General features: G+C 39.9%; 1 protein-coding gene across 7 annotated transcripts in view; it reads right to left on the reverse strand.

Annotated features, from left to right (window-relative positions):
* Window positions 1-26,237, reverse strand: part of SPAG9 (sperm associated antigen 9) — a 65,434-nt gene that overhangs the window by 21,748 nt on the left and 17,449 nt on the right. For 3 of the 7 annotated variants that reach the window (XM_086473752.1, XM_086473753.1, XM_086473757.1), the window contains exons 3-12: window positions 25,142-25,212; window positions 16,458-16,552; window positions 11,520-11,673; window positions 7,254-7,464; window positions 6,629-6,728; window positions 5,372-5,493; window positions 2,201-2,258; window positions 1,476-1,628; window positions 1,337-1,388; window positions 793-923 (exon numbers count right to left, since the gene is read on the reverse strand). In XM_086473752.1, coding sequence (XP_086329878.1) covers window positions 793-923; window positions 1,337-1,388; window positions 1,476-1,628; window positions 2,201-2,258; window positions 5,372-5,493; window positions 6,629-6,728; window positions 7,254-7,464; window positions 11,520-11,673; window positions 16,458-16,552; window positions 25,142-25,212 — 1,147 coding nt within the window. Of the gene's footprint in view, window positions 1-792; window positions 924-1,336; window positions 1,389-1,475; window positions 1,629-2,200; window positions 2,259-2,741; window positions 2,757-5,371; window positions 5,494-6,628; window positions 6,729-7,253; window positions 7,465-8,462; window positions 8,471-10,362; window positions 10,399-11,515; window positions 11,674-15,618; window positions 15,780-16,457; window positions 16,553-23,928; window positions 23,962-25,141; window positions 25,213-26,237 lie in introns of those variants that run through there. The other 4 variants (XM_086473755.1, XM_086473756.1, XM_086473754.1 and 1 more) reach the window with 4 other exon arrangements.

A 26,237-nucleotide genomic window follows, 5' to 3' on the forward strand; every position in this document is an offset into this window, starting at 1 on the left:
TAGCTACAGAAAATCAAGCCACGTCTGCTTGGCAATATGTATTTTTCCTCTCACTGACTCAGAGTCAAAATGGCTCACAGGGATTGAGGACGATAGAAAAAAGTTAGATGCCACCATTATACCTGACCGGCAGGCGGCACCAAGTGACATGGTCACCTCTGGACAGGGACACGGCTCGGGGGATGTGACAAGAACGAGCTGGGCTGAGGTCCGAGGCAGAAGACTCTTGTTTTTTTTAAAATCGTACATTCCAGACAACTCAGTGTTCAGGATGCAAGTCAGACCAGATCACCATCTTTACAGCTTGGATTTGACAAACCTCGCACAGTTTTGAAATTGTGTTTTCTCCTGAACAACCCAAGTCCTTACACACAGATTACGCTCGCTCCGAAGACTGTATGTCACTTTTGTGACTCCTGTTTTGACATCTCAACTGACAACGGGTCCCACTGCTTTAAGGTATGTGCACATATACACACAGCAAATTTTTCCTGTCCACCAAATGAGCGATAGATACAATTACCAAGTTTTGTAACTGTTCCAAAATACACACGTTTCTTCAAGGGATTGTCACTGCACATCATGTGAAACAACACGTCTTCTCTGAGGTCTCACCAAGAACCAATTTCGACAAGGTTTGCCCATAACTTAAAACCAAAGTTATTCATGGGCATGTATGGAGACAAGCAGAAGAGCAAGTAAGGCCTCATACACTAACCTACAGATCAGATCACTCTGCAGCTAAAAATCAAAAGCTTGTAAAATCCAAGGAGCTCTATCAAAGCCTTTTACCTTATCATCTCAGTCCATCGGACAGCTTCCTGAAGCTCCATCAACCTCTCTTTATACTGATTTCTTTCCATCAGAACACGGGCCATTTCAACACGAGTGAAACGCTTCCGCTGCGCGGTGGGGACATCACTCTGAGCACACAAAAAAAGCAAACATAGGACGAACAAAGGAGCACAGTAGGGCCTTGCAGAGTCAGCCGCTGCCTTCCGACAAGAGTCAGTTTAGGGCACAATTCCAGATTCCAAATCATTTGGGGCTTTGTAAAACTAATGCAATTTTACCTTCCTCTCCTCCCATCCTTTGCATGTAGTATAATCTGAATAAAAACAGTTCTTCAGAAAAAATGTGATGCACAAGAATGGGCAGAGAGGAAAGAAAACTAAGACATGGTCAGTTTAAGTTTACTTGTGCTCTTTAGATCTTCCGTCTAAAAGCAAAGTTTACCACTTTACTACGCAATAAAGTTTAGCAGCACTCACTAAACACACGTGAACTTCTAACGTCCCGTTGTGAATTATACATATGAAACCACACATACACCTACATCATCATCCTCTTTAGCTTTCTGTCTTGCTTCCTCTGCTTCTGCACGAGCTCTAAATACAAAATAAAAAATAGCTGCGTTAGATATCACAGTGGTTCCCCTCCCCCTTTCTTTGTCACAACCATGGAATTAAACTTACTTTCTCAGCTCTTCTTCCAGTTCCTTATTCTTCTCTTCAAGCTTTTGTTTTGCTTGTTTTACAGCTTCTAATTCACCTTGTAGTACATCCTTCTCACAGGTCAACTCATCCACCTTTGCTATCAAATCATTCTTCACTACATTCAGTGCATTTCTACACAAACATTTAAAATACACCATTAGAAGGATGACTACGGTCTCCTAGTGCAGCTTCAGCCCGATTTTGTTCTTGAAGACCTACAAATTTCTTAGGTAGAGCTGCTGTAAATACATGCAGCTTCCTAAAACAGGTCAACCCCCCCCAAATCTCCAATGCTCAAACACATTCATACCTCTGCACTAGAAAAAAGTACTGATAAATCCGAACAGTTTGCTTAGAGGTGGGATTCCTCAACAGAGCTCCAGTCGATTAGCTTCTGCAGTTACAGCCGTGTTTCTAACGGAAAAGGCCGGGAGTTGATCTTATCTTAGGACATAACACTGCATTCCTTATAGCCTTACGAGGATAAAAGCAGCTTTTACTTCTCAGGTCCTTAATTTCTAGAAGAATACCAACTAAGCTATATCTTTAGCCAAATACACCTACCAATTCAAAATACTTATACCAGCACTACTCTTAGACCTAAAAGCACATTTGTATAATTTCAGCTTTCTGCGTACAAAGATACTGAAGACAAAACAAAACAACAGAGAACGTCAGTATTTTTTACACACATTCTCACTTACTTTGTCTCCAACAGCTGAGTGTTTTCCAAAATAAGGTTTTCAACCTCACGACCCATTCCTTTCCAAAGGAAACGAACACAAGAAATTAGCAGATAAAATGGATGTTTTTACAAAACCTATGTTTTGCCGCTGTCTAAAACCAGCTAAATTTTAGGTATGACAAAATTTGTCAGAACAACTGTGAGCTATCTGAAGATTCAGGACCAACTTGCCTTCTACAATTAGCTTTCCCCTCCACCTTCTTCCCAATCTCACTTCAGTTAAAGCCTAAAGGCAACCCTGGCTAACCACAGGCAGTGGCTAGTGCCACCTCCACCTGCTCTATGTATTTTGAAGAGGTCACAGTACTACTAAGTCAAAAAACAAACACAGCATTACTGGGGAAGTATTAGTCCACAACATGTTAAGTTTAAAATGCTTGACTGTCTTTTATACCATGTTAGATACAAAAGTATATCAGTTATAGACACAAGACATGCTGAATTATAAAGCTCAGATTGTGAAAGCCCTGCAGATTTCCCCAGAGCAAACGATACCTTACCAAAGAAATTATGGTCTTTAAAGCCCATGCATTCCATGTAGAGCAAAAACAAGAACAAGAAACATTTCATGTAAGGTGTAGTATGAGCGAAGAGCAATAAAAGTTTTAGACTTATGAAGTAAAGAGTGAATTAAAACAAAGCCGCCACCAAAAATTTGAAGTGGAATGTGATGTGACTAGAAGCAGGATTTATATGAAAGACAGATGTCAAAAAAGTTAAGTTTGTCACAACCATTTCTATTGACTAGACCTCTTATAAAATCAGTAACTTAATAAAAGTCTCTCTCATTTTCTGTGAAATAATTTAGAAGCACAGTACTTGGAAGAAATGCTAAGCCATTCGGTAAAGTTTCAAATGAACGTGCTACTGCAGGGAAAAAGTGAACTTAACTCTTCATGTAACTACTTCAGTATTATTTAAATTTCTGGAAATTTATTTCTCAGCCCATTGTTTGTAGGATTTAAAAAAGACAAACTTTCAGGCAGAAAAAAATTATTTTGCATCTTGCACAGCAAAATAATTACCACACTGATCATGGCAGAAGTTATGCTACTTCAAGATTAACACAACAAATGAAAAAGGTATCTCAATGGTGGAGGCCTTTTAAAATACTCTATGAACACAATCTTCTAAGCAACTGCGGTAACTGAAGTCGTAAAGGATATTTGGATAACAAAAAAGGTATTTAAAAACAGACATGCAAGTCAAAGTTCCCTCTTTTGGAATTTCTCTCTCTGGGTTTTGGATTAAATGACATTTAATAGTGTAGGAACTTAAATCAGCTATTGTTACTTGATTAACATCTGGAGAAATCCCCTACACCACAGTCATCAAGAGGTTTTATTAAAGTGGCTATAGCTTTTTAAATGTTTCCAGTATCCACATATAAAAGTACCTAGGATCACTTCCCACAGGTTTCAGGATCCTTTATAATGCAAGAACAAAAACTAGAAAGCCAGAGTGCAAAGGCAAAGAAAAATAAATGTTACCAAGCAGGGAAAAATGCAGAGAATGTATTTTATGAGAGCAGCAGCCAAGAACGCCTAACTGTAGAAGCAACAGATTTCAAAGAATTTTTTTTAAAAAAGAAGCATACACACCAGAATATTCCCCTGGGTATGCAGCCCAAGAGAAAACAAATTAGAGAATCCCAATTAACTACTTTCACAGAACTCCAAACTAAAGCTTAATGCTCACTTAGAACAGATCTAAATGATGAAACACACCAACTATCCTGATGCAGATGTGGCTTTTAAGTAACACACAGTAACTGGGACTATGGTTGTGCTCAAAGTGAAATGATGATTATATAGTAAAACTTTCAGACCAACACATTCTGCATATCAAACGCAGTTATAACAATGTGTTCATTTTGCACGCGCCGGTGTTTCCAGCCGTAGTTTTACAGAAAATGGTAATGACGTCAGTGACAAGCTTTTGATACATTATACTAAAAAGTACATTATTTTTGCCCATGGAAAACAAAGAATCTATTATTAGGAAGTACTGAAAGTACTTGGATTTCTTTAGACAATTTATCAAATAGCTAAGTGATTTAAGTTGCTACATGTTAATACTTCGCCAGTATCTATATTTTTGCATGCAGAATATGTCATCAGTTGCCTCTGTGACAACAGAGTGCAAGAGTTTTGGATGAAGGATGTTCCCACAAGGATGTGGTGGTCCTCACTGCTCAGGATTCAAAGCAGCAGAGAGTGACAGCAAAGGAAAACCGTCTCAGACTGGAGGTAGGCCCATTAATCCCAGTGAGCAATACTTCGCCGAAACATCACCTACTTGGCGTAAAATAAGTTTCTGGTGGAAGACTGAACAACCAGAAATCCAGATTGCATACACAAGAGTTCTAAATAATGCTTCTAACAATCTGTATTTTTGCCAGGTCAGACAACAGAAGCAAGCAAACTGCTGATTTTCTGTACCCAACCCATTTCTAAAACACACACGAGTTGCATCTGCATTTTATACGTTCTGTAGTACCAGATTTCATTATTTCAAAATGAGGCCTGAACACTGATATGGCCAAAAATATCTTGTTGCGTTGTTTACAGAAAGATCTTTCTTTTAACGACCTTTTTGCTCCTGATCAACCCACATTCCCAAAACTTGCATTTTGTTCAGTCAGCACACAAGCAGCAGCCAGCTGCTTAGCGGGAAGAGAAACGTGGGTTCCCCCTCCCCTTTCAATTAACGGTTTGATTCTCAAATTACCACCATTGCATTCTGCTGCAATTCTCTCTTACAAGTTAAATTCCACAGAGAAGGGATAAAGCCAGGCCACTACAGATTGGGCACAATCTGAATTAAGCTACCTAAAGCTAGCTCAAGACAAAAATCCTTGCTCAAGATCAAAATCCTTGTATCAGAGAACATATAGCGAAAACTGAAATAGAGAACAGTGTAAGAAGTGCCCCAAAAGATTAAGGCTGATATCATTATATTGAAAGAAAGAAAGAACAAACACTTCCTCCTGTGTTTTTTGCATTCCAATAACCACCTTAGGATGATACTCAAAAGATTTTAATGCAAATGAATCCTAACAGTAAATCCAGCAAGGATAATTAAGCACTCCACTAACAAGGAAAATTCCTCTTTAAATAACCTTTCTTACCCAGTAAATCTGCACCTTCATCCACATCTCCAATTAGGCCAGAACCAGCAGATGACAGCTCTTCAAAGAGTGACTCTGTATTACGGTCAAATGCTTTGTTCTCTATGCCTTTGGTAGGAGTGCTATTCAAAAAATTAAAACAAGACATAAAAAGGCAGAAAGAAAACATTCCCACATTGAAGAAAGTTTTCTCTGTGTTTTTACCAGCAGTTCATTTGCTACTGCCCCGCGCCCCAATAAAAAGCAAACCAGAAGTGAAATTGTCAGAAGCTTTCAGTTGGTTTGCAGTACTAGATTCTATTTTCAGATACTATTTTGGCATCGAGATCCTGAACTTCAGGTAGCTGCTGAAATTGAGCTGGTCAGGATTTAAATAAATTAAAGCATATCAAGTTTTGGCATACAGAAATTCAGCCCTGTCAGGACTTAGTCAGCCCAAATGCCTAAAGAACAGACAGCTCAAGCAAACTGGAAGTCATTGAATATTACAAGAACGCAAGCGGACCACGTAGTCAGAGATCAAAATATTCCTCTGGCCAGAAAAGGGGCTCCTTTCACACAGAGATCTTGCACCATTAACATTCACTATAGAAGGTCTTTTCTTCCATCTCATCACAAGAGTGAGACACACAAACACATAACATACTTGAAGGACTACTGGCTAGACCCTAAATTGTTCCGGGCTTGCCTAAAAGATCAGGCACTCCCTCCGCTACTAAAACAGCACTTGTTTATTTTTGATGGCGGTTTAGAGCTTTTGAAAGAAACGTTATCCTTCGCAAGCAACGGCCTGCAAGGAAACCAGCTTAGGCAAAAGCATTTGGCCAATGCTGGGATTCCACCATCAGAACCTGGTAAATGCATGCCTTAACACTTGCAAAGTCAGTTCTAAGTCCAGATTTTAAAGATACGGTCCAGCTTGGAAAAGCTAGTACCTTGAAATCCAGATTGAGGGAGAAAATGCACCTCTGTACAGACCTTTTGCTTCAAATATGGAAAGAACATTTAAGCATTCATAAGCTGCTGTACTACGGAGCACACTGAGCATTCATCAGTTGTAGCAACAGAATGAAGTACTGCTGTGGCACTCAAAGCCTCCTGAGGAATTTGGGGAAATAAGGTCACAGAAGTACAAGATTCATTACATAATGCATGACCTCAGTCTGGTAAAATTTCTGAACACATCATGAGTTCAGAACTCAAGTCTGGTACCTTCTAAAATCAGTTTTCCTACTCAAACCACAACACACAACTTACCTGGAACCCTTATATCCACTGAGATCTTTATCCATATCCAACTCTGGAGTTGACTCAATGATTGCCTGAACTTCAGATTTTTCTTCATTTTCATTTCCACCTAAGGAAAAGCAAGTGGTACATCTCCATAAACAAAATCAGTGACGTATGACACCACCTATATGTAGTCGTTATTAATCAACCATCAATTTAGTAGGCTTCTGTTCAAAGACTTATCAAGGGAATTCAATGAGAAGACCTATGGATTCTGATCCTCTAGGGCAGACACCCAAATTTCTAAGCAAGTCTCTTCTGAATTTAACTTTAAGTCATCCAACAGTAGTTATTCCCCACTACTCCTACTTCTCCAAGTAGATTGTCTGCCTCATCTTGTGACTTGTTGTGTCTAGAGGAGTGCCGCTCCTTCTGTTTACAAGGAAATGTCATAAAGAATTCTGATCCTAGGACTAAAATAAGGACTAAAGCCACTTATAAACAACAGGCTTATATCTCTTATCAATATTCCGTATTCCTAAAAATGAGTCAAAAGCATTTCTCACCTGTGGCACAACAATTAAAGATATTTCATAACAGATTAAATATGAGGTCCATAGTAAGCATATACTAAAAAGTTAAAGCAGCTCACCAGTAGACACATTTCTTGTCTCTTGAGCTACCTGTACTTCAATATTCTTGCTTACGTCCAGCTTCTCATTCGGCATTTCCGTATCCTTTGCAAGCCCTTCAACATCTTCCTTTTGAGGAGTTTCAGCAGGCAGTACAGGTACATCTGAAGCAGCTGTGGATGCTGGAGTAGTAGATTTTGAGCCTGCTTGGCTAACATCAGAGAGCTCATCCTAAAATTGAACGTTACCATTAAGAAAACCAAACATGAATTTAAAATATTATTAGAAGAGGTAGGCATCTAAACTGAAGAACAAACACCACAATCATATTTTGTAATTTGCATTTTACTGAAGAATATGCAAATGCAAGGAAACAGGAATGGAAAGAATACTTTAAGCTAGTACTGCCAAATTTCTCTTTAGACTACGGCTGTTTCACCTCTGTTATGGAGGCTATAGCTACAGAAAGCTATAGCTACAGAATAGCTACAGCCGTTATTTTTAATACTAATGTTTGATCTCAATAGTTATAGTCACAACCTTAGGGTGCTTTTCTGTTAAGTCTTCCGGACACAGGCAGCATTCCCATATTGATAACCCTCCTAGCTGCACAATGAACTGCTGAATCTTCCCAAAGCTGTTATAAAATTAATTGTTCAAAATGTCTATGATACCTTAAAACATCCTCAAGAAGTAGACATTGAAGCGCTGACGCAGAACATGCATTTAACTGATATAAAAGTATAGTATTTGCAAGCACTTCACTCAAACTGTTCTTCAGCGTTTTCCAGCCTGAACTTAAGCCCTGGATGACATGGGGAACGAGACACTGAACCGCAGCGACGACTTGTCCGGTTACATTTCAGATCAACCATGGAACATCAGTAAATAGCTCCTTCCTAGAAGCTGCATCCTGGCAACAGTCACATTGCCATGACACCACACCAAGACCCACAAGCACGGCTATTAATCCAGCTGCTGGCCTCAGGATCACAACCGGTACTCAGAGAGGGCTGCATCAGGCCCTGCGTTTGAGGGCAGTCCGGCCTCTGTTCCATCTCACTGGGGCTCCTCCCTGGGAATACTAATGGCCCTTTCCTGGATCCTGGCTCCTTCCGTTCACATTTTACCCCTCATTCATGACCAGAGCCATAGCAGCATCCACACGTCTTACCTATGACCTGAACAGCACATAACAGTGAACGAGAGCTCACTGCACATACAAAGACAAATTGGTCTGTTTAGGCCAGTATTTTCTAGCACACGTCGTTAGAGGAATCTCCTTGCGAAAAATCAAGATGAAATATTGAGGCTGGTATGTGCAAAACAAAGGCAGGATGCTAAGTTTTGATAAAAAGTCTGTGACATTTAAAGAGAATGTATCTGTTAGCTCAGGAAACCTAAACTTGTCAAGAATGAAGCAAGTTCAGATTTTGTGGAGCACAAATTCATCATACTGCTAGCATCCATTTTTGAGAAGGAAGTGAAACTGAATTTTAAGGTTAGCTAAAAAAAACCAAGAGAGACCCAGATATAGACACACACTCTCTCATTTGTACTTAGTGTAAAACTACTAAGCATTTTAGTTTCTAAATTTTTCCTTTTAGAACTTCCTGGAAAGGTAAGTTTTTAATTCGTGGGGGCAGGGAAGAAAACACACATTTATGTATATCAGCATAAATGTAAAGCTTGCATCCTATAGTGACATCCCCACATGGAATCTGCAAGCCCCAGAAACAAAATTCAGCACTTTCAAGACCTGCCTATCAATTACTTCCAGTTTTCATCCTTTTTTAGTAAATTCCAAAATAACCAGTTACTAATATTTGATGTTGTGACAAAATCATTCAGAAGTACAGTCGACTAACAGACACCTCTAAAGGCATGGAACATGTACACTCTCACACTTACACAAGGCAACAGAACCAACACATCAAAGTGTTACACGAGATACGTGTGTCCATTCAAAAAAAAAAAAGCAGCGCTACACAATTTACCCAATTGCCCTTTGAATTGGTGAAGTTCAGCTGCTGGGTAATGATTCATACTTCAGCAAGCAGATACAGAAGAGAGGAAACGGTACCCCTTACCAAGGGAATCCAGAGTTCACACAAACAAGGAATAAAACCTCAACAGAGCTGCTGGCTCTGTTCAAACATTTCTACATCTTTGTATTCCGAAAGCATCCGCTAACTGACGCAGCACAGACTGATCACTGACTTCCCCACACAAAGCTCAAGAAAAACAGCTTGATAGCAAAAGAGAAAACGGTGAAGAGAACGGTCCTTTCCTTAAAGGAATTCTAAATAATCCCACCTATTTTACATTTCTGACTTTATATCTACTGTGGGGGTTTTTTTAGCTAACTCTTGGAAACTATACTGATTCAACTATCACGAATTTGTTTGTTCTAGAACTAATGAAAATGAAAAGCAATTCCACTAAGTGACAATGAATTAATCAAAATATCTCAAAGCCTAAGCATCTGAAAGTCAGTGCTGCGTTGACTTAGCAAATGTGACTTTATTGGCCATGCTGCCAAAAGACTTTTCCCGAAAAAAAGAAAAATTAGTTTAAAAATTAGATATTTAAGCCTGAAGTAGTAGCTCATCTGCAATGCTTTGCAGAAATAAGCAGAAGAGAATGAATGGTACCTAATTGAATGTTGTCTTACAATGATATCCAGCAATGTCACTACTGCACCAGCTACAGAACACCCAATCTTTTTCGTTTCTCTGACACCTACATTTGTGATACTTTTAGAGGAAACACTGACCACTAATGAAATGTTCATGAATGAATGGACAACAGATGCCTGAGAGGTGCAGAATCTTGTTTGTACCTTGATGGTCAAAGTATTTAGAGGAAACAAAAGTATTAGAGAAAAAAGTTTCACATTCTGGTTATGACTGCAATACACCATCTTATTCAACAACCATCATACTTATTTCAGAAGTAATTTACCTTCACAGCTAAAAAGCAAAGATGTTGCTTTGGACCTAAGGAATTTATTCTGACTAACTAGGTTTGGAAAATTACAGTCTGGGCTGTTTCATAAATTCTGTTTTAGCAGTGCATTCTTTTTAGAAGAACTATACTGGGAAGCCTGTTTTGACAATATATAGTAACCAACAGCTTTCTGAGGGGACAGGATGGGATCAGAGACTTCCCTTTACACCTCATTTCTACCTACTCTTAGTCATAAAACTAAGTCATATTTCAGTCAGCTCTCCTAAAGTCTGTCAATTTATTGATGTTAACTGGCACAGGAAAGGGAATAGGACAAATTTAAGATCCAAAATGGCCCTAGCCAAGAGTTTAAGTGAGAAATTTTTAGATCCAAACTTCTGTTGTCACTGTGATATGTTTATAATTAACCATCACTTACACTTCCATTATCTCCATATGACCTCTAGGCAAAAAAATAAGTCTGGGTTCCAATTATTTCTGGACAGCTTTTTAATTCTTACCAGTTTAATGTTCCCCCGCTAGGCATTAAGTTCACTTGGGAGGAAATTGCCCTCAGCTGTATGCCTTCTCAAAAGCAACCGTACATCCACACTCTTCCAAAAAATCTCATCAACATAAATATATAGGGAGGCTTTACACATTCTGGAGGTCTTCACCCTGCAGATCCCTCCTCCCGCTGTGTTGTTAGCGCGCCCTAGTCCTGACTGCCAGAGTCACCACACTCCAACAACACTCCCCCATTTTTCCATTTCTGCAGCTTGTTCTATGCCACCCTCTCTCTGTTGGAACACAGAACAATTGCAGGAATTACAGCCAAGCTACATGTAAGGGAAATCATAATCCCATGCTAATTTCGGAAAGTTAGGTCATTCTCAGCTCTGTGGTATACCTACGCTACACGCCTGGTAGTAGGCAGAGGCTGCATAAGAGTGCTGCCTCTGTAGTAAAGCTTTCCTTCTAAAACAATATTAAACTAGCAGACCTGTTTACACTATCTAGTTACATATCTAGCGCGTAAAGAACAGCAACTGACCTTTGGAAAGGGTCCTCAGTCAGAAAGAAAAACCCCACTCCTGGGAGTAAGAGGAGAGCTACCCTGTAACACCACTCATTTGGAAAACGCAACCCAAACGGCATTTCTTCCAGTAAGTAAGTTGCTTCAAAAGTCCTTTGAGTAAGCCACATACTTGGCTTACACAAAGATGATTTAGGATTTTCCCTTCTCCCTTTCACTTGCTTTTTCTCCCCACCAAGGCTCTTCAACCTGTTCATGGGAGTTTCTCCTAGCACACAAGGCAGCCAAGCTGAGTGCTCACCTTTAGGCTTGTGTGGGACCGTGGCTGGCTTAGCTCATGGAATTTCCAGTGCTCTGACCCAGGCGTTTCCCCGGCTTCTCTCTGAGTTTCAGGCGTAAGTAGTGCATCTCCTGGAGGTAATGGGAAGATGCCCAGGGATATCGGACGCTCCTTTCTGTTTGAGAGAGATGGGTTTCATCAGCCATTTCAGATGTCACACAATTTGTTTTCCTGTACACCTCTGAAATCAGCAGGGAAGTGGTAAAATTATAGGCTCAAACATTCATACGCTGTGCTCTATCACATAATCCAATGTAGCATACACAGTTTGTATTACAGCACCTAATAATTTCTTATTTCACATTATTTGATTGCAAATAGTCTATTCCATGGTTGTAGACAGCAGTTATTGACTGCACTTTAGCTAATCTACAGTAAACAAAAGTTTTACAGAAATGGAACACAAACAGGAGTGTAAGATGAAAATGTTTCCTTATTTCAGACTAAATTCCGCCACTTAAAAAAACATTTTGCACTTTTTTTTTTTGAAAGGTACAGTACCACGTAACCTCTACAACAGCTAAATCATTAGCTGAAGCATTTGGGAAAGTTGTAAACCATCGGCTTGAAGTCCAACTTCTCAAAATGTATGGTATTTTTCTTCTGAAGATCACAGGACTTACACGGATTTGTGTAACTGAAGAAAACTGGGTCAAGGAATTAGCGATGTTAAAACTAGTCCAGCCAAAAACGGCGTAGTTTTAACCAAGATCAGTTCAACACGCTACTTCACCCTAAAGCTGCACAACAGCTTGTGCCAGTAAGGCAAATTACCTCACCCAACTCTTTAGCATCTCCGCTATCTTTATCACTTCCCTATGGCAAACAACACCTGGAAATGCCAAAGCTTTGTATATTGGCCCTCCAAAAACAAACAAACAAAATCCCCAAGTCAATCTTGCCACCAGTAGTACGATCAGTGAACAAAAAGATTAATTCTTCCTGCAAGCAAGAGACAACAACATTGTGTAGAATGCAATTCAGAGGATGCTACAGCCTGAAATTAAAAAATATCAGCCAGGCATAGAATTGAGATAAAGCAAACTATTTGTTCAGTCAGAACAATGAAATACAGGAAAAAGGACTGTAATCAACTAGCACAGCCTTAAGTGTACTGAAGACAGAAGAGTATGCACAAGCGATGGCAGAAAGTTATGCTTCTGGAGAGAAAGCATTGCCTGTAAATACCCCTGCAGAGACAATCCAGACAAAATAGTAAGATTTGAGAGATCTCGCATTTCAGCACTATAAAAAGTGTAATCACAACCACATATACTTTCTTTTGCGAGGCTTTTCATAAATTCAACTAACCGAGGCAGAATTCTGTGCAGAATGAGTATCTGCATGTAAGTTACATGCAAAAATTGACAGGGAGTGTTGAAAAGCAAAAGGAAAAGCTAACCATTTTTACACTTTTTTGTTTGATTTTGTTTACCGTGAAGCAAATGTAGTCAAGAAGGGATTGTATTTAGCAATTAAGCAGTAAGCTCCTTTGGGTAAATTTTACATCACCAAAAAAACCCAATGTTCAAATAGCAAACAATTCTAATTGGCATGAACCTTTCCAGTACAGGTGTACAACGATGCTCCTTGTCACACATCTTTGCAACTAACTCTCACATTGCACCTATCTTGGAATAATATTTATGAAAGGCCAAGATAGGTCCTTAATTTGGAAGTAGTTCAACAGAGCAAAGTAGGCAGCAAAGCGAGTAAAGCAAAACCGGCCAGGGTTACAAAACAAAAAGCCCCAGACACTGTTCCAGCATCTGCAAACCAACAGTGCTGCAAAGTCTTCAGGAAAAACAGCGACCGAACTACACAGCGTCTGATTCCGACGACTCCCGCTATTGTAACAGGTTCTGCTTTTCTTTAGATTTCCCACCACTCCAATGCGTGTGGGGAACAAAAGACACACCACATAGGCTTAGATTATGTCAAAAGACAGACTGGAACCATTTCATTGGTTAAGAAGTCCAGTGACCAAAAAAAAAAAAAAAAAAGAAAAAGGAAAAAAGCAGCCCTTGGGTGGGAAAGCAAGCGGGTGATAAAGCCTGCATTGTGAAGGGCCCTTCGCTTTGGAAAACGCCTCCCGGAGCAATGGTTCAGAGCAGACAGATTTGCTTACTTGCAGGATATGCCACAAAGCTTATCTTCTTTGCAGGCTTCAGAAGGGAGAATTTAAACAAAATGGATAGGGGGAAAAAAAAAAAATTCACAACTGACATTTGCTTTTTTGCAGAATAGTTTTAAATTAATTTTATACAGAACATATTTTCATGAGCTAAAATACAGTTCAGGCGCGTTGTAAGACTACACAGCAAATGGAGTTTGAAAAGGTTGAAAAGGGGGCTTATTTCAGAAATGAAGGTTATTACGTGCTTGTCTCCATTAAAAAATTCTCTCATTAGACTGATGCAATTTCAACTTATTTCCCTGGTTGTTGACCGGAAAGCAAAGGACCCCTCTACCCCCCCCAATGTCTAAAAAATGCCTGAAAACACAACACTGAGCAGAAGGCGGGCACGTGTTTTAAAAGCCTAAATTAATATTCCAAAGTGATGTACTGAAGCACTTACAGGAAGCTTTAGGATAAGCAACCAGATGCTCTGTTCTAAAATCTGACTAGGGTTAAAACAATAGAAAATTCTTCTAAAATTAGATTCCTTCATTCTATATTTTTATCCTTTTTAAATGAAAAAAAAGACTAAGGAACTGAGTTCCAACTCCTGTAATTCCTAAAACAAATTACTAGGGGTGGGGAAAAAGCATAGCTTCCCCAAACCCCTCAAATCCAGGGGAGCAAAAGTACATTGCAAAAAGCCTATTTCTTAAACCATCTGACTGCTTAAATATGTATTAAAAAAAAAATTCTGACTTTATTGAACATGAAGTTCAATATTTTGCTTTCTATTTTTAGTCAGGGGTTATCTGGTTTGGGTTTGGTTTTTCCCTCCCCTTTTCAACAAGCACAGCCTTACTAACTAGATCAGCCTATAGAGTGACACTATTTCTTTGTTTTTAAATATTCATACAGATTTATTATCAGTTATTAATAACTGGTATTTCTTTTATCTATCGATTGGCTTTAAACCTTTGGAACAACCCTTCTGTGCTCAGAGACCAAAGTTAAAGCCTACCACTGTAGGAAGTCTACATGCACCATGTATTAAGGAGAAAAAGTCACAAAGCTCTTTCAGAAAACACTTTTCCAGCATCTTTCCCTTTTTGAATAAAGTTTACTATTAAATTTACAACCACAAGTAAAGTATGTCAAGTTTTAAGGTCAGAAAGCTATATTTTAAAACTTTTTCAACTGTTTTCCATTTGTAATTATAGGACTAACACACACCATTACTCGTGGTCACAATATTCTAACGCATCTCTCTGCTACTGCTCCAGGCAACTAGGACAAACAGAACGTAACTTGAGGGGGGACAGACAGAGTTGGCAGCTTGCCATACAAGTACAGAAAAAGAGGAGAGGATAACATTTGGTTGAACAATAGTGAATAGGCTTTAAGGGCTCAAATGCTTAAATAATGAAAGATTTTTTTTTCCCCACCAACCAATAATCAGATTTTTAAAAAAATAACATGAACAACTGATTATTGTGGTTTTGAGACCAATTAACTGATCTTGCAGATTCTTTTGATGAAAAAATTCAGATTTAATAGTACGAGGCCTCAGACTGCACACGTTTATGGCTACACAAGATCAGCAAAGTACCTGACAATACACTGAATGTGAGCTTTATCCATGACACTATCACCGCAGGCTTTTTTGCGGGTTACAACAAACCATGTAATAGCTTTCTAAAAAAAGAAAGAGATACATAAACCGACCTTGTACTTGCTTAAATAAAAGACAATGAAATTTGTGTATAAAAAAAAATATATACTGCCATACCCCAGTCCATAAATACTACGTTTACAAAAGAATTTGAAATTTATACTTAATTTACATCTCCAATTTATCCTTGCTCTTTCTGTTTGAAAGGAAAACAGAAAGCAGAGAAAAAGAAAGAGCACACGAAGCCAAGGTTCAGTAGGTCAGAGTACCTGAGTATCCTTGGTAGGTTCTGCGTCAGAGCTGGCACACCAGTAGAAATAGAAAAGTGCACTAGCAGCAAAACAGAGAGAGACACCAAGATAGCCGAATTAATGACCACCGCCCCGCCAACGAAGCCAAACACAAACAGCAGCATGCATCCAGGATTCATGGCGCTGTGCTGGCATGGTGAAACGCCGGAACGAAGGCGGCTACACAGGGGCCGAGGGTGTATCTTTGTAGGCAAAGTCTGTCATTCAGCCGCTGCCACAAAAACAATGCCATCAGCAGCAGCTTTGCACTCTTCTGCAGCAGCTCCAGAGCAATGACATCACCGCTCTCCTCCCCCTCGCACCGCCGGGCTCCTCGCAGCATCTATGCAGCGACGCAGAGGCACAGCCAGCCCTGGAGTGATTCTCCCCTCCTTCCACGCTGAGTTCATAGGCTAGAAAGCTTCAAAATCTGCATAATATATTCACATCGAGCCCTTAGAACAAACGGGTGCCACGATCCACACCTTCATCAACCCGTACACAAAGCCACGGCAAGGTATCAATTCTTTTGGGACAGCTGTTGACATTTTCCCTGCCTACCTGAATAAAAAACACTCAAAAAAGCTGGAATTGTTTAAGGCTAACGTACAAAGTATATCTCAACATTTAGCACCACAATAGCAAAAGCCTCTTTCTACTGATTTCTACACTATTCTCTTACCGCATTCCAATCATACAACAAATCTTTCTGATTCAGCCGAACTGTTGTTGTAGGATTAAAGAACAAAGTCTTGCAAACACAAATGAACGGATTTTTTTTCTTTCATTTGAGGGTGAGAGCATAATAAATAGCTTACCTAATTCTACTGTGTGTTGTGGATTCTAGCTGATCACCCCCTGTTAGCTGATGAAGTTTGGTTCTTTCCAAGTGCTCCATATAATTGTGAATCATCTGTTTAAAATGACAGAGAAACAGCAAGAAATATTTCATTACATTTACTTTTACAACTGCATAATGCTTGGCCAATACAATGTAATCTTCCCCTGTAATGCTAAAAATAGTAAAAGCATTCAGAAACAGTGAAGAAATAGATAAAGAAAGAAGCAAAATTATGCAGTGTGTAAAACCACAAACCAGAAGAGAAGCCCATAATAAATAAAAAAATTGGGAATCTTACTTGTGCATTCATGCACAGGAAACATCCTAAGGGCACACGAAGTGCATGTGATATCACAAACAAGAGTTTTGAACACAAGTACCATGTTCAAATCCATTCTGGAGGCTGTTTAAGACCTCTGCGTCCAGCAGATATTAAAATTTATTTTGTCACAGTACATTTCACTACAGCCTAATTGCAAAGTACTGTGAAGGTCACACAATACGCACCTAAATATTGAACATAATAAATCCACAAACTAAGAATCAGGTAATTTCTGTAGGCAGAAATATGAGGTCAGCATCTCTTCTTTTTTTTTTTTTTCCTTCTAACATTCAACTAAATTTAAGCTTTCTGTATTTTCCAGAAACGAAGTTTGGTTTTAAATTATCTAGACTGACATCTCACAAAAAGGACCGAGCGCCTGTGGACTTTCAGGACAAGAGCAGCTTTGCTTGCTTGCTGTCTTTCTTTTCAGAGGACAGCCGCAGGCCAACATGCTGACTCCTGCAGTCATGACTTATTTAACGAACCCCGATGCCAATCGGCCAGAGGATGATGCTACTCAGCATGTAACTGATCCGGGACATGCATGGGGAGAAGTAACAAGTATCGCTGCATCACTCCAAAAGGTTAATTTGGATAGAAGTCTTTGAAACGAAAACCAGGAAAGCCTACATGACATTTGATATTATTAGCATTTCTGCACTCACGTTCACAGATGAACAGGGCACTCGTAACAAAAAGAAGACAAAGAAAGAAGGAAAGAAATCATAGGTGTACTGCAGAAGAATTTACTGTACTTTTTTTTCCCCTCAGACATATTCAGGTCACATCTCAAAGGCCTCCTCTAGAAAAAAAATTACTTATTCTGTAAAACTGCAATTTCCTCTGCTATTCTAGAAAGGGTATAGACACACAGTTTCAGAATAGCGCGATTAACAGGTATTTGTACAACCAATATGGCATAACCTTTTCTTTTGGGGGCAGTTGCATACATTAAGATCGAATTCAGCAGGACCTGGAAACCTACATGTACGGGTTACTTCCAAGCCAGGGTTGAGGTGAGGTTGTCAGGCCAGCAAGGCTGACCTTCGGATGCTACTAACTTCAGTTAACACCCAGGGCTCCACAAACACTGCTTGCAGCATTAGCTAGATATGAATATCCCCAGCCTGAGACTTTTCTGCTAGAGTGAACTGGCTTAAGATATCCTGATTGAAGGATGTTCTATAAATCAGTAACTTACACGGTAAGTACTGGTTCCATACAGATCCGGGTTTTCCCAGCATTCACCTGAACTAATTAATATAATTCAGATAGAAAAAAAAAAAACCTTGCTATTTTCAGAGAAACATTATATAATATATTTTAACTTCTGTCAAAAGCTTACAGAATTTATCCTCCAACAAAATGAAATAGACTAAGACCATCTCATTCGCTTTCTGTATTTTTTTAATGCTTGCTCAGACAGTGAAGCAATCAAAAGATTTGAAGTCCCCGCCTGCAACTATCCATATTTCCTGGTTTCTCCATTTCCACCAAGCAACCAAAACTGGGTGTTCCCATGGTTCCTGTGCATAGTTTTACACCACAAGGTCATTATAATCCAAATTAATTCAGAAATTCCAGGAAAAAAAACAATGCCTAACTTTGAAATGCACATTAGACCATTCTGCCTCCTGTTCATGTACTCTCTCATCACAGGAGCTATTACTGAACAGAAGCTGACCTACCTCCAAACACTTCAATCTGCAGCACATCAATTAGTTTCTCAAAGTAAAATTTTAAACAGGACATCTGCTGTGCTTTTTAGCTGGTGAACAGAAGCCGAGTAACTAGTACCTTTCCAGGTAACAACTAACACACGGGGGTGAAAAAGCAGGGTCAGTAAAACCCGCACAACTTCCACGCTTTGCAAAGTACACGGTTTAACCTACTTTCTTCCCTCCTCTCAGTCTATTCTTTTGTTTACTGAAACATCACATTTGTTACCCACATACAGAGGCTAGAGGGCAGGTCAATTTAAAGGACTATGTAGTTTAGTACTGCTCTGCAGATCAAAGTGATGCTGACGGTACAATACGCAAGTCTGGAGGCCACGTACTTCAGCATGAAGTGCATAAGCTACAGGAACACAACAACAAGATGAAAACCCAAATGTATGCACCATGTGCATGTGCAGTGTGGCAATTTAGAGTCACAGAATCGTATGTTTCTATGTGCATGTGCAGTGCAGCACGGCAACTTCTCCACAGATCCAGGCTATACATGCCTGTGGTGTCCCAAAAATCAGAAAACCAGTGGTACCACCATGTAAAGTCCACGCACTGCCTTGATCCAGGGTCCCAAGGATAAAAGCTGACAATACTGGAATACTGTCCCCAGGGTGCAAATTTCCTCTCGCTCCCCATGGGACAGAGGGTCTACAGCTGGTGCTGTAAAGTCATGAGACATAGTGCATCCTCAACTTCCAGACACCAGTTAATCAAAAGGTTGAAGTAATAAATTAAATACTGTAGCTTATTGGGAACTTAGTTCACTGTGACTGCTCAGCTACAATAAAATTTCAAAGGTCTCCTCCAAAACCACTGGGATTTGAACAAGATGATCTGCAGAGATCTTTTCAATCTAAATTATTCTGTAACCTCAGCATATCCTTGAAGTGCCATACTGATTAAAAAAAAAAAAATCTAACGAATTAATGCACCAAAATTCTCAGTGCTCAAAATCTGATCAAAAGTTTTGCTATTTTGAGATTACTCAGCTATCCAAAGAAAAAAAAAAGTTTTAGTATTACTGACAATTTAAAAACAGACTTAAATGGATGTAAGTGCTCTCTACTCAGCACAATTCTTAACGAAGTGACACTAAAGGACTACATCTACTACCCTTCTCTTTAATAGAAGTTGCAGTCAGTATTTGATCACCCATAACCTTTTACTACTGACATCTCACCTTGCTGCCCTTGAAGTCCACAAGCATTCTGAATACGACCAATCGTTCCAAGGAAGACATCATAAATACTGACCACTTCAGCATTATTGTAATTAAATATATTGTCAATCACCATTAGCTGAGGTAACTGATAGAAGATAAACTGAGAACTTGGAAGAACTACCTTATTTAGTGAACAGCATTTCAGAGTTCATGTGTTAGCTCATTTTAGGGCACAGCACGTACAAACTGACTACAATGAGCTTTTGAAGACATTACAGCATGAATATGAAAGTAATTCCCTTAGAATGCAAGTGACAACCATGCGGTGTCTCTCCATCTCAAAAAATATTCAGACTGATTTCCTCATACGGCACGTGACAAGTTCCACAACAGCAGGAAGTGTTACAGGTTTTTCTACATCTTAAACTTCAGCATTCAGTGAAAGACAACATTCTGTCACTAGTTTCTATTCCTGCCTTCACAAATACGACCACTCCCAAGGTCACAAACAAATGTGTATACACCATGTTGTGGTTATTGTTACCTGCAACTTCTCCTCAACCAGGTTGAGAGCATCTCCTTTATACCTTCCTTTCTTTCACTCCTTCCTTTTTGTGTCAATGCTTTAACTCCCCCAGGACAGGTTTTAGTAATTCTCTTGTCTGTCAGACCAGGCTCAGTGCTACAGCTCTCGCTGTTCATCCTGCAGATCCAATCAGGTTTGGCACAGGCAGCTCCTCCCTTTGGGAATGTGCGAGCAACTGTGTATATATAGATCTCTCTGTGTCCCACATAATCTAGATTTATTAAGGCAACAGACATTTCTAGAATCTCCTTGATTCAGTACAAAAGTCCTAAACATACTTCCATGTAACTACCTTTCACCTTTAAGAATTCATGGTGAGCTCGTCACCCAAGCAAAATCCTCTTTCCCTCTGTTGATCTCGATGCATCTTTATCCACATATAAGATTATGGTGCTGGCAGATACAATAGTACGTAAAGATGTTAAATCCAGGCTTTATACACCAAGCTGTTAACGCTTAGCCTAAGGCTTTAGAAAGACTATTTGCCTGAACAGATATCTAAAGTCTAATCTCAAAACCACTATGACTGGTACCCATGGTTTAGCCACAGTTGTAACTAAACATCTCCACTTAGGCTCCTCTTCCCGTTTCCCTATGGAGGGGATATCTGTTTATCCAAATAAACCCCTGTTTGTTGCTGTGGCTATCTGTTTATCCAAATGAACCTGACAAAGTACATTCCCGATGCCAGCGACAGGCTCACTGTTCTGTCACATTGTATCAGTGCACAACACTGAGAAACTTCCATGGCCCAATTATGCCTCATTAAACTAAGCCCAGTTGTGTGTGTCGGGGAAAGAGATATCGAACCATCTTAGCCTGGTGTTTCCGAAAGATAAAAAGAATCACCTCCTTAACCAGAAAAAAAAAGTTTTACTTGGGAAATCTGTGCAGAGAAGTGCCACAGGCGTGAGCCACCTCTCAAAGTAGATGCTAAAGTACTGCTTTGCCTCAGTTTCTCAACTGAGTAATAAATGTAAAACAGCCTTCACCCAAGCCTTTAAAAAGCCAGCGCCATAGCTATGAAGTGTGCCCCACTAATTATGCAGAAAAAGAAAGTAAGACCCTTTACCTGCTGCTCATGGGGTTTGCTGTGAAAGCGGCACTAGCAGCAGCGCATCATCTCTCTGCAGCAAAGGCAAAAAAGCACCAACAGGTATGTATAGAAGACAGGAGTGCTTTTAGACAGGCAATATAACAAGGCAGTTTCTACTGAACAGAACAGTGTTGGAATATAAAAGCTGTAATCGAGTAACAGAACTCCTTTCTAAGTCTATACAGCAAAGGTACGAAGAATTTTGGATTAGACCACTGTCAACCACTCAACTTTCTGCTGAGCTGCCCTTGCGGCTGTACGGTTACTTCCTGCAGCCATTCCTTCGTAGCCAGAGAAAGATGGAATTGAGACTTTGCATCGTTACATTCCTGAAGCTCAAGTTCAGGAACTCCAGCACACTGCTGTATTGCTCATCTGTTCTGAGCGGCAGAACAGAGGAAGATCAGCGCAAGACCAAAATACGCTGCAAGCAAAGGGAAGACAAGGGACCGGAGCACACTAACTAAGCAGGGGATCACGACGTGGATGTAAGAGAATGTTCAGGCTGCACTCGTACATTCTGTTCTGACTGAACAGTTTACCCTCTTCACAACCTGCTACAAAATGCCTAGGTACGCTCACCTTCCAATCTGCCAACTCAACCGCTCAGGTTATCACACACTAATCCATTTAAAATCAAGCCAGTTAGCTCAAGCACAGACTTACCGGGTGAGGAAGCTTAAAGGGATATATTCCACTCACACCCATTAGCTCATCTCCCACTCTACAGAGAGCAGCAAGAAAGACAGAAGCTAATTTAACAGAAGGGCAAAGAAGGCTAAAGCCTCTTCCCAGACCTCTAACGAGCCCAGGCAGCCCTGCTGTCCCCGCAGCTGCAAGGACACGCTGCTGCCAGGGCAGGCTGGCGCCCTGGAGCTGCAATGCAGAGCCCCATCTCCGGCAGGCTGGGCTCCAAGGAGCGCTCCCAGAGCCCGTCACAACGCACACTGCGGGCGAGGGATTCCGTTCCCTGGTTCGCATCGCTGCGGTAACTTCCCATGGCTTAATCAGTTTAAGGAGGTCTCGGTCCACTTTGGCTGAGACTGTTTAGGTGAAATTCCTGTCAGCTACCAAGCCAGAGATCTCCAGCAGAGAGGTAGCCGTAGGCAGGTTGGGTTAGTGCTGAAAGAGGACATGGTTACAGAGTCTCAGCGAAGTCAAGAGTTGGAAGAGAAATACATCGACGTCTGAAATACCCAGCTGTGAACTACAGACTAAGGGGGGAACGGAGGGAAGCAAATACCAAAAGACAGGCAGAACAGAGAAAAATTGCTAGAAATCAAAATTGCAGAAAATGCAGTCAAGTCATATCTTCAACACAACATCTGTCAAAGTAATCACTGCCAACTTCTTAGAGATAAAAAAAACCCAAACATATAATCTTTCTAATGCTCTGCTCATTATTTGGTCAATTGAAAGAAAAACAATTGCCATTTCAGTAAGTACCAAAGATGGACCACTTGCAAAAACAGTGGTGAAGCCAATTCAGCAGGGAAAAAGTACTCCTTCCTAGAAAAACGTGGAAGAAAGAAAGGTTTCAGAAACAAGTACTGTAATAAAAATATTTAAGCCAATAAACTCAGTAACTAAATGCTTAAAGTAGGTTGGATATTTGCCAAAATACCTTGCTTTAAAAGAAAAAAGTTACTACACAGCCCTAAAACCCTAAAACACTAGTATTTGTTGGGAGAAGGGGAAGCAGGATGTCACAAAGGGGGTGGGGGAAAATGGGCACTATTATCAGACAGTCCTTTCCAGTCCCCAAGGGTTACAGTCCCTGAGTCTTAAACACACACCGGCTATCAGCACTAAAATGCTGACCTCAGACAGTCTGTGACTCAAGCAAGGTACATCAGGAAGTTCGTACTTTGCAAGATTCACAACGGTCTCTAATTGTGCTCAAAAACGTCGTGGCAAATGAAGATAAGAAGTATCTAGTTAACTTCCTGAGGTTAGTCACACAGCTGTTAAAAAGGCTCCCAACCTTCCATGAACAATCACGCCCCTGGTAGCTATTCATTGCCCTTAGTCCCCAATCCAGAGCTGGGCCTTTGCAACACACAAACCCAGTGCCCCATCAACCCTCCATATCCTATCTTGAATATACTGTTGTATTTCAGCAGCTGCCAGCTGGTGGGCTGAGAATTTGGGGTACCTCTAAGTAATGTGGACACACACTTGTCACCTAAAGACAGAGATCAAAACCTTCATAGGCAAACCTGGAAATAGCCTAAGGTAAAGCTTTTTGGGTTTAGAAGCTATGTAGCATAAAGGGAGAGAGGCGAAACATTCAAAAGGGAAAAAAAAAAAAAAAAAGAAAAATACTGAGACTGGGAAACAAAGAAAGAAGGAAGTAAACATGCTGAAAGGAAGGTGCACAGAAAACGTGAGACCTGATGTTAGGAGCAGAGAGATACCACGTTGCATTACAACTTTATGAAGAAAGGACATAGTCACCTCAGTAATAATAAAGCCCAGGAAAACACCTCTCCCTACACCAAAGAAAGTGGATTTAAGATGTAAAAGCATTTAATAAATTGGAATCAAACCAGCAGAGGCTGTTGTCCATTTTGGAGCAAAACCTACGTAAAAAGATATTTAGAACATTTCATTAGCATTTCATTGAATGAATGGTGCCCAATACATTTAGTTATCTTGAAAAGCTTTGTCACTTATTTTACTTAAATTTCCAGTTTTCAACAGATGCAGCATTCTGGTTACTATTTAGTAACAAACGTGATCTTAAATACATCAGGATTTCAGTAAATATAAGAATATTTTTATTTAAGAGCTGCAGAAGTCTTGTCACGCAATGCTCAAGAGCTACATGCTGGTTGTGGTTCCAAGCCACTGTCAGCTGTTGTCAGTGCAACACACTCATCCTAAGATTGCTCAGGAAGTATTAAAGGTAACCAAATCCGACATCTGTATTTGCTTTCCCTCTCCCCACATGCGGTCTTTTGAACAGTCAGTATTGCATTCCCCTCGTTGTTAGTGATGATCTAAAACCAGCTATCTGACCTTTCAAAGGCAAAGCAATCAGAGTAAGAATACTGGGACTTCAGATTAATCAGAATTATTCAGAGAATGTAGCGATTTCCTCACTAAAACAAATATACTAGAGAGGCAGTAAGCATCCCTGCATGGGAAAGGCAACCTGCTACTAAAAATCAAAGCATTGCAAGTCCCTTTACACTTCAGAACTAACTTTTTTAAAGCGTGGCTCTTATTTATTTAATGTAACAGTCAACCTTGTCCCATCTTCGTTAGCAAATACAGTTTTCAATAGCTATCAGTAAGCATAGCAGGGACTTTTAATCATGAACCTCAGTAGGCAGCCAGGTTTTGAATGTATTTGTTCCTCCAATGGTACAGGTAAAGCCAACACAGAAAACTGATGCAAAGAGTACTGAGACTGCAATTTCATTTCTATTTCTTCGAAGTTTGTTAGTGTGCTTTGAAGAATTGCCTTTGAAATATGACAAAGCAAATTCCTGTTTTTTAAATCTTCTGAGTATCTGACAAAGCTATAAAATCGACAAACGCGTAATCAAGCTAACACAGAGAAAGAGACACTTAGATGTGAATGAGAAAAACTACACAGCCAAGCGAAACCTGGTTACAACTAACATTAGCAATACAAACATCCAAGCATCAGAGAGCAATCTAAAAAGTCCAGTGATTTTCCCAATTGCTCACAAAGTTTTCCATGGATTAACATTTTTACAGATACTCTGAATTTGTCTTGGCATAACGACCTACCTCTGTGTGTCTTGAATGAAGTGCATTGTATTCCTTCTTGAGTTCTGCCTCCCTCTCCTCAAGTCTGCTAACTAGAAGAAAAAAATAATAATTAAAAAAAGAATTAAAATTAAGTTCAGAGTTCCAGTAAGTGAGATTGACTTGCCCAGGACTAGGAAACCAGATCAGAGATGAGAGTATTATTAGTAGTGAATCGCAAAGAGCGGGATAAAAAGTATGTTGGTTCTTAAACTCTCACCACTTGAGCTTCCTAAGTACATCCACAGCAGAACAATCCTATGATTTGCAGTCCCCGTGAAAAGCCCAAGTACTATTTTCCCCAGCTGACTGCCAGTCGAATGAGAGGGGATTTTTATGTTCAAGGACAGCTCACTGCTCGCACCAATCCAGATTGCTTCACACGTGCACATGGAAACTGTAGGAAGAGGCAGAAGCCACATCACATTGCCAGACTCAGTCTTGGATGAGAGCTGTGAGCTCCAGTTAAGGCTCTATATTGGTTTCCTACAACATACCCACACATAATCTCCAGAGGTGTTTAACTAGGACAAACATAAACAAGGTATTTTTTAAATAGCTTCAAGTCATATGTTGTGGTACAGAAATTAAGACTTGTGCTGGCATTCGCTCCTGTTCCACTGAGTATTAAGGCAACAGATTCGTGGAAAGAAAATATTTGAATATTTCTGTAGGTATTCCAAGAAATTAAAAATATATCTAGCAGACTTAGAAGAACTTTAGACAATAAGTTCATATTAAGAGGAGATGAAGCTGGAACAAACTGTGATATCCCTGTGCAATTAATTTGCAGAAAACCTGAAAGAATTCAGAACTTTCTTCACACAACTTTTTCCATTCAAACATAAACCGGTTTTTGCTGTTTAGATGTGAATGCCATCTTTTTGTTTAGGTATTTTTGAGCACGGTATTTGTGTGATATAAGCATGTGTTTCGAGTTCTGTAACTAAGCTTCTCTTACTCCACTTGCCATGTTTAAAAACTCCCGGGAAACTTCAAATTTATAGTTACCCGTCTCCAGAGACTCATTGCCAAACACACATTATCTCAAGATAAATGCCAGCATTTTCTCTGCTAT

Source organism: Leptosomus discolor, chromosome 15, assembly GCF_034619465.1.
Source record: "Leptosomus discolor isolate bLepDis1 chromosome 15, bLepDis1.hap2, whole genome shotgun sequence".
NCBI classification, from domain to species: domain Eukaryota; kingdom Metazoa; phylum Chordata; class Aves; order Leptosomiformes; family Leptosomidae; genus Leptosomus; species Leptosomus discolor.